This window comes from Halichoeres trimaculatus, unplaced genomic scaffold, assembly GCF_033239565.1.
Source record: "Halichoeres trimaculatus isolate MK-OKI-2021-1 unplaced genomic scaffold, fHalTri1.1 fHalTri1_scaffold_4, whole genome shotgun sequence".
NCBI lineage: Eukaryota > Metazoa > Chordata > Actinopteri > Labriformes > Labridae > Halichoeres > Halichoeres trimaculatus.
The window spans coordinates 37,202,855-37,212,315 of NW_027437182.1; the positions used below are offsets into that span (position 1 = coordinate 37,202,855).

Below are 9,461 nucleotides of genomic sequence, written 5' to 3' on the forward strand. Positions count from 1 at the left end.
TGCAAAAACCACCCCCTGGCTCTACCCCCTCCGCCCTTCTGATAGAACTAACCAATCAGAGCACAAAGGGCTGTGATGTTGCGAGGTTACTGGAGATCATTCTCCAAACGAAGCGTTTCAACGAGATCTCCAGAATGGCCTAAAATGAGGATATTGAGAACACTATTGTGGGGCAATGAAGGAACTAAATGACTTGTACTGAGGGCAGAAATGCTTTACAGGCATCCTAATCTGGCATAGTGAAAAGGAGAAACAAGCATGATATGTCCCCTTTAATTCTGATTTTTTTGTTTTAAATTTTGGTGGAATTCCCAATTGAAAAGTTTGATTTAACAGCAATAATACATATACTTTAGTTTTCTTTCCTTTTATTTGCTCTTAAAAAATGTTTGTCAAAGTCATGTGTTTGTGGATCTTTATTAAGGTGAAACAGATGCAAACCTCCCCCAAAGTCAAACACCAAAAAACATGACCATGATTTTTAACTTGTTTGAAAGTAAAAACAAATATTTAAATAAGTATACCTTTGTTTATTAATAATTCATGCATGAAAGGGCTAATGTAGCCTCCTGTTTCATCTACATTTCATAGGCAATCAAAGACAGATTTGCACCTGTCTTGGACAGCAAGGATGCTCTGATGGCTGCTTCCACAATGCCCAAATTCAAGCTTCACTGGATCAAAGATGAGGGGGGGAGATGAGGTCAAAGCCCTACTCGTTACTGAGTGTCGTGCCCGGACTCCTCAAGACCCCTCGCCACTGATGAGACCAGCAGTCCACGGCCCTACCGCCACCTCCAGTCACAATGGCTTTTAAGATTTTGAAGAGTAGCTTTCCTAGACAGCAGAGACTGAACTTATGAAGTACTTAGCACTGCCCGGGTCTCACTGGGAAGTTATCTCCAGGTTGCCCAGGATTAAGGAGATGTCAAATCAGTACAATACTCCAATCCCGTCAAGTGCACCCGTCGAAAGGCTTTTCAGCCTGGGCAGCATTGTTTTGACCCCAAGGAGGAACAGGTTATCTGATGAAAGATTTGAAAGGCTTTTGCTAATGCAGTACAATCAATATTTTGAAGACTAGCTTTTTGCACTGCATTGTGATTAATTGCAACACAGTATATCAGTATAAATATGTTTAAGAAGTTGTGACAGGGGACATCACTGGCAGCACAGTGTGACATTTTTGTTTATTTAATTGCATTTATTGTTACCTTATGAGCGTCAGTACATTCCTGGGCTAAAGTTTTTTTTTTTTTGGTATTTTACATGTAGTACAATGATCATTTGAAGAGTAAAGAGAGCATTTTTGAAAAGTTCTTATTGCACTTTTCACTGTTGCACTTTTGTTGCATTTCTGCCTTTTGATTAGCTGCAACACACAGTATATCATTAATATGTTCACGAATTTGTGACAGGGGACACCACTGGTAAATGCACAATGTCACTTTGCTGTTTATGTAATTGCTTTTTTTTTTTTTTTTTTCTTTTTGCATTCTATTCATGAGTTAAAGTGCATTCCTTTTTAAAGTCTATGAGGTAAAGTGAGCTTTATTATTTATTTATTTTTTCATCAAGATTTTTGTATTGATAAACTATGTATTTTGAAACTGAGTGACCTCACCATAGCTTCCTTCATCCCTTTTAGTAGATCATTTAAGGTACTGTTCTTTCCCATGGTGTTAGATGCCATTTTGTATACATTCATTCAATAAACACCAAATTATGGCGCTATGAAGTTTGTGCATATGTCTGATGTATGTTGAAAACCAGGAAAGTAAAGAAATAAGTAGTGAAGTTACTTTTCAAATAAAGTAATGAGTAAAGTAATTTCATTACATTTTTCAGAAGTAATGAGTGATAAGTAACTAATTACTTTTTTGGAGTAACTTCCCCCAACTCTGACTAAGGATACTCTATAAATATGTGAAACTGTGGTGTAGGTCAAATGGGAAAATACTCATATAGAAATAATAAACAGTAAAAAAACAAAAATCATTATTGCAATTGTGTTTAATTTTATTTTTAGCTTGTAAGTAGGCAATATTGTAATAAATACTAACAACTATATACCACCCCCCTTATGGGAAACTGAATGCAAGCGCCACATTTTTCCAAAATAAAAGCAACACAGTTGTATTGAGAGGCTCTGATAGTCTAGACAGACCACAAGCAAGCAGGGCAGATAGGGAGGAGGGAGCTAAAAGAAAAGCATCCTCCTCCATGGAGAGCAGAAAAGAAAAGGCCATATCTGTCCATATCTGTCCTAAACAATGGTCTTCTCTTGCCTGATATGATGAATGTGTTTCTTTCAACCCCCGATGTTCCAGGTTAAAGAGTGACTCTGTAAACTGGAGACCTTCAGCTGAACACATCAGTGGATATCTAGTTTACAACATCTGGTTCAAGGGGGACATGCCTGTTTCTCCTTTTCACTATGCCAGACTAGGATGCCTGTAAAGCATTTCTGCCCTCAGTACAAGTCCTTTAGTTCCTTCATTGCCCCACAATAGCGTTCTCAATATCCTCAGTTTAGGCCATTCTGAAGATCTCGTTGAAACGCTCCGTTTGGAGAATGACCTCCAGTAACCTCGCAACGTCACAGCCCTTTGTGCTCTGATTGGTCAGTTCTATCAGAGGGGTGGAGGGGGTAGAGCCAGGGGGCGGTTTTTGCAGCATGGCAGTATTTACAAAATCGCCATATTGGATGGGGCAGACCGAGCGAGTTTGCTGTTTGCCAAAACTTCACCGTAAGGCATTGATAGCACTAATAAAATGGCAGAGTGTAGGATACGTCCTTTTATATTGGACCCCGAGTCAGACCCAGACAGTTCTGCAGCTCAGGAGGAAGAAAATCCACCTGGACACAGATCATCTCAGGACGCTTCAGTGTGGTGAGTCAAAGCGGTACTATAACATGTATAGTTTATACGTGGAAATATAGGCAGACTTCACCAATAAACTATTTCTATAACAGGGCTCCATCCTGCTCCTTCACTTTTCTCTGTCTGTTTTATCCATCATGCTGAAAGTGTAGTCTAAAGATCACCTCTACCGTCAGTTCCTCACTATGTTATTACCACAGCATTATTGTGGTCCAGGTTCACAGTGCATGTCAGAACAAGCATGCAAATATCACAGTCTCACAAGTATTACGACGTCTGCTAAAACTACAGTGTTTTAACTGCTAATTCACCATGTAAAGCCAAGCTGCTCAGCAGAGCAGAGTCCCTGCATCCAGCACTCAGTCAGTCGGCTCTTGGTGGGTGTATCCCTTGGTGGCGGTTGTGTGACTAACTGACATCACAGAGGAGGAGCTGCTTTATCAGATTACTCCAATAAAAAGAAAGGTACCTTGTGTTGTCACGAAGGTTGAAATCTCGCGGCCAAATGGCAATGACTTATTTTCAGAGGCATCAAATCTCGTTCTAGGATATCAGAAAAAATACAATATCTCATTTTTTGAAAATTCAGGGGGTGTAAGGTCTTGTTTTCAAATTTATTATATTATATGTAAGTATCAAATCAGGGATCAGCATGATAAGTCCCCTTTAAACACAGAGGAAGTTCTGGGGAAGTCATCCTAGTTTAGTTTTATGTACGTATGTGTGTCAAAATATCCCCATGAATGATGATCTGGAACTGGGAGCTTCATCTATGTGAGGGCTTCTGATGTGAGATGGCTGTGATAATGAAAAAGCAGAGGGAGAAACCATCCATCATGTTCCATGAATGGATCCACCAACTGAGAAAAAGCTCTTTTCTTTGGGTTCTGACAGTGACTACAGCTTCAGCCACCTGCAGGTTTTGCTCCTCTTGGACTCATGGCATGGCTCTGTGCGGGCTGGGTTAGTGAGATAAAGTCAGCCAGCAGGGGTTTGTACTGAACTCTAAATATAAAATTGTTACTGCTTTTATAGAATGGGTGTTCTACTGTTGCCTGTAAGTGCAAATTGATTCAGGGGGACTGCTCTGCAATTTTATCTAATACCATACCAGGTGTTTTTGAAAAAGAAAAGTTCTTGCTTTTTTTGTTTGTTTGTTTGTTTTTTTGGATTTTTTTTCAGGGAAAGAAAGAAGTGAAAACAATTTAGTTCTTATTCCCAACTGAAAATAAGAAAAATCAAACTGTATATTTAAGTTTGTTCCTCTCAATTTTTAATTGACTGTTATAATAAAAAGACACAATACTTTTAACGAACCCTCTGTTACTCTGCTAATGTCAATAGAACCTGAATCTGTCATGGAAACACAAAAAAAGTGGATGTTAGGTGCTGCAGTAAGTGTGCAAACTGATGTTGTCTATCTATCCTGTTCTTATCCACTCCAGTCCACGCTGCGAGTTGACTGCGTTCTCTCTCACATCTGTCAGCGTGTTCTGTCCAGTACAAAGCAGAACTGCCAAGCAATAAAAGTTCCTTCACTTCCCACCCTAACAATGATCCTATCTTCTAACATGTTGTGCTGTAAAACCTCAAATCTGTTGGTCTAGCTCCACTCAATATGCCCATTTATTGTTGTAGTCAAGATTAATAACATCGGGTTTTGATGCTGCTTGTTTTGTATTGAAAGTCAATGGGCATTTTTAGGTGTTTTTCATGTGCAACTTCCTGTCCTGCTTGTTCAAAACCCAGGCAGAAGAATCCAAAGAACAGTAGGCAAAACTGGGACTTGGAGCAAAATGGGATCAAACACTGAAAAGGCTTATTCACGCCGCAGGAGTTAGCGAGCACATAGGCAAAAAGACAAACTGACAAAGAAAGAAAGGAACTGGGGAGGACTAAATACACCAGGGAAAGGGAGACAAAAGGCACAGGTGAAACAGATGAGGTAATCACAGACACGGGAGACAGACAGGAGGAGGTGACCTGAAACGACACACAAAGTAAGTAACAAAAGCACAAGACAAGAGACACAAGGATGAATGAAAACAAAACCAGTAGACATGACACCAGTGACACATCCCTGTGTTTTGGCCGTCAGATATGCAGGACTTGTTAATCTGCCAGATCCCCAATAACAACGCACCACTCGATCTGCACGAAGCGGATCAAGTGGGACAGGAAGTCAGGTCCTGAAACAACATTAAAACCTCCAATGACTTCCAAAAATAAGAAAAAGAGAAAAATAGACCGTCATAACTCAAGATCATATTTAGCTTAAACACTACAACAATCTGACAATATGAGCGGAGCCAGACCAAGAGTCAACAGGTTTGAGGTTTTACAGCCCAACATGAACAAAGAGATTATCGGGGTGGGAAGTGCAGGAACTCCTTGGTCTGTGACTCCAGCTGTCTGGAGGTCCTGCTATGACCCAGACTAAACTCACATCAATCCAGACTGGCTGCTTATTTTTTCTACACCAATGTAACTTGCTAAAGCTTTTTCTTTCAGGGGTAGAGTTTTTGTGAATAACATGACAAACATTATGGCACAGATCTGCTTTGAAACAGTATTGGTTCTGAATTGGTGCTTGAAGAGAGATCAATTTATGGAAAGAAGTAAAAGAAAATGATTCCTCACAGTGAGTGGTACCTAAAAGTGTTTACAGACATTAAAAATAACAGTAACACTTTGTTTGAAGGAGTATGCATAAGACTGACATGATATTACTATGTAACCAAACATCAAACAACTGCCTTTTCATTAGAATAACTGCCCTCACATTTTAAACCATCGACTTTAGAAAAGTAATTTTTGTTGTGACGGCGTTCTGAGTGACTGAGGAGCACAGTGGATATGAGACCCTGCTGTATGTCACATTACAGTTCAAATACATCTAGTTGAAACAACCCAGAACTGTAATTAATTGTGATTTGACCCAGATTTTGGGTAGAATATTTAACTCACCTGTTGGGTTAAAACAGACCAACCCATCCTGCTGGGTGAGATTACCTACTGCTGAGCCGCTGCTACAATGACCCAGTGGTTGGGTTATAAAACAGCCTAAACTGACTTATTGTTAACCCAAGAGCTTTTAGTGTGTACTGTGTATTGGATTACAGTATATGAGTGTGAAATTAAGGTGAACTACTGGCAACCCTGGTGACAGCTGTTATTTTTGTTGTGATGGTGTTTTGTAAAAGTGAGTGAGGAGAGAACACAGTGGATATAAGACCCTGCTGTCCTATAGCAGGGTGCCCTTTGCCTTGCTGTACTTTGAGCTGTTGCTCAAATTACAGCAAGGCACAGGCTGTGGTCCAATTAAACTACTGTCCCAGTAGTGATATTTTTAAGTCAACTGAAAAAAAAAAAATAACAAACCAAAACTCAGTTTATCTTTTACTCCACTTTAGAATTGGCCAACACACTGTTAAAATCATTGGGTACATGTCCCATGCCATGTGGAGTGCTCATATCCACTGTGTTTCCTCTTCAGTCATGGTTACAAAACGCTGTCACAACAAAAATAACTTTGCTGTGAAATGACAGTAAAGCACTGGCAGCAGGCTAGCCAGAATTTTACCGTGACATTTTCTACAGCGCTCTATTTAAACATAACAGGATTTTACTGTTGACATTTCCTCATAAATCTACAGTAATTTGTTACAGTGTACCTGTTTTTATTGAAGTCCTAGTGCTATAAAAAAAAAAAAAAAACAGGTAAATGAAAAAAAGCGTACAGCAGAGAGAGCTGTACGGAGCATCTTACAGCTGCACTAAAGGCTGGACTGCTTCATCATATTTTCTATCTGACCTCTATCAGCTTTAGCACACCACACATCCCTGACCAGACCATGGAGGGCTTTTGTGTTTATTAAAAAGGAGGAGCATAATTTCCTCGCCATCTGCATTTTTTTCCAGGGTGCAAAGGCATCATGTTAAAAAATACAGTAGCCAGTGATGGGCAAGCTACTGGGAAAATGTAGCAAGTTAAGCCACAAGTTCATTTTGATAAACTATAGCTTCACTACAGCAAAAGCTAACCCAGAGAAATGTAGCAAGTTAAGCTACAAGCTACTGTGAAGAAGTAGCTGGCTACAGTCCCACTACTTTTTTTTTTTTTTTACAACCAAACAAATAGGCAGTTAAAAAATATACAGTTTGATTGTTTATCAAATGATCAGCTTGTCATCAAGCTCTGCTCGAGCCTGATAATGTGCCATTCATTTGAATCAGGTGTGCTGGAGTGGGGTAACATCCAAAACATGCAGGGCAGGGGGTCCTCCAGGACCAGGGTTGGGTAACACTGATCTTGAGGAATGAAATCATCTCTACATATTTCAGGCAAAAGTAATAATTTAGACTTAGATGTCTTTCCTTTTTTCTAGGGATTTGGTTCTCAAGCAAATAATATTCATACATAGCCCAGAGAAATTACATACATACACAGTTTGCCGTTTCTTTCCCTGACTACCCCCACAATGTTGTTCATTTTTTTGCACATGATTCTGTTGAATACACAAAATCTCTCACTTTTTTTTTTTTTTTAATTCTGAAGACTATACATTTAAAAGGCAGTAAATTATACTTTCCCAGAGTCCTTTCTAAGGTGTGGGGCAATCGCAGTTTTATAAGAATTTGATTTAAGAGTAAACATAATAGCAGGATAAAGGCATTTGAAACAAGTGGTTTTAGGCCCATTTAATGGCTCCAAGGTAAGAGTGCAGCTACTTTCCTTTTCATCAACTCACCTTAATGTGCGTTATCAGGTTTGTATTTAAAGTCTTTGATGTTGAGAGCTGTTTGTTTTTTTTGGTTTACACAGTAAACACGTGAAGACGTAGATTTTATCATTTGTGTTTGTTCTCGTCATAAATTTGTCAAGATACAGCCATGGAGAAGAATTGTTGTTGACCTCTCCTCGGGCGTTATCTTCTTCATAACTACTTTCTGCCTCTGTCATTATCCGGTCGTTCTTCCGTCCCTCCCTTTTGCTTGTTTTGCCTTTACTCGTCGTCATTTCACATGTGCGTTTGGTATGGGTGTAGGACTCAGCTTCTTGGTTGGAGTGGCATGACCCGCCTTATCTTGCCTCTGATTGGGTAACCTTACCCAACTGTGAGTCGACATAGTCGTCATATGCAAACAAACCAATCACCGTAAAAAAAACAATCCCCCCCCACACAAAACTTTATTCAGCCGACTTCTTCTGGACACTCGACAAGACAGTAACGTGTAGCTTCCGTCGCTGCTGGCTCTAAAAGTAGCTTCGTTACAGAAAGAGCTACTTGACTCAAATGGAGCGGCGCTGCTGCCTCGCTACAGAAAAATGTAATTAAAGCTACTAGCGCCGCTACTTGTAGTGCGCTACTGCCCATCACTGACAGTAGCCATGACAACCAACAGGTGACCATCCAGAATGAGAATGACAACAACACAGAGAGCCAGACCAAAACCTGTCAACACCCAACACATGTTAAAGGTTCAAAGTCAAACACAGAAATGGAGAAAAGTAACGAGACAGAGAAGTGCAGCAGGTTGCCACAACGACAGACTCCTCAGAGACGGACAAAAGCTCGCTCAAAATAGGCAGCCGTGAAGCATTTACAGGCTGAGACGACGAGGAGGCTCACACCATTCAGCCTGTGGGTAGAACAGCAGCACACCACTGAAGGCCGAGGATACACCATGCTGTGATGGTGATGGAGCAGAGTCTGCAGTTTCTTTATATAGAAATAAAGATTGATTGATTTACTGGAAGGATCATTCTGCCATATTGGTTTTTTGCTCTCTATGGGTTTTTGAACTTGACTTTGAGCTTTAATTTTGTACTGATAAGAAGAAGCTGAAAAAAAATTAAATTTAACTGTCATATGGTATTAATGTAAAGATAGCCATAAATTTTAAAGTAAAGAACCTCACATAGAGCTATAGAGTAAATGTTTCAGAAAGCTCAAGAGAATCTCTGCAAAACTCTGGGATCGTGCAGAAAAGTAGGAAGGCAGATAAGGGGATTGGAGATTGTGACGCCACATAGATGTCTGGCATTTCTTCCTAGTATCCATCCTCTGCTCTTGTGACATCACAGGAAGGAGAGGGACTGACCTGCTCTGTGAGGCGTCGCGTCCTCAAGAAGAACCCCAGAAGACACCCAATGACCACAGCCAGCACCGACATGATGAGGAGTCCATTCTGCTTGCAGACGTTCTTCACCCTCACCCACACTGCGTCCAAAGCCACAGCCATCCTGGGTCACCTGTCCTTCGTCCTACCAGCAACCCATAAAGGAAGCCAATCTGCCGCCTCAAATCCAGGTGTGGGGATGAGAACCAAAGCCAAAAAGAGTGGAGGAGGAGAAACTCCAGGGCTGGGTGGGACGCTGTGTAAAATATAAAATCCACAGCAGTGATTTAAAGCTCCTGCAGGCACAGCATCCCCCTCGTCCTCTCGCTGCGCCAATCTGCACTAAGCCAAGAGGATCCTCTCACTTTCCAGGCATCCCCTCCCATCCAGCTCCACCCATCAGCCGCCCTGTGTGTGCTGACCCACCGCCATGGGGGTGGAACAGCTGGCAGC

At 40.9% G+C, this 9,461-nt stretch overlaps 1 protein-coding gene across 1 annotated transcript in view; it reads right to left on the minus strand.

The window, feature by feature from the left end:
* slc1a7b (solute carrier family 1 member 7b) overlaps positions 1–9,131 on the minus strand; it is a 97,240-nt gene extending 88,109 nt beyond the window's left edge. Inside the window, exon 1 of the mRNA XM_074668116.1 lies at positions 8,991–9,131. Within this exon, the coding sequence (XP_074524217.1) occupies positions 8,991–9,131 (141 nt within the window). The remainder of the gene's footprint in view (positions 1–8,990) is intronic.
* Positions 9,132–9,461: the final 330 nt, after the last annotated feature.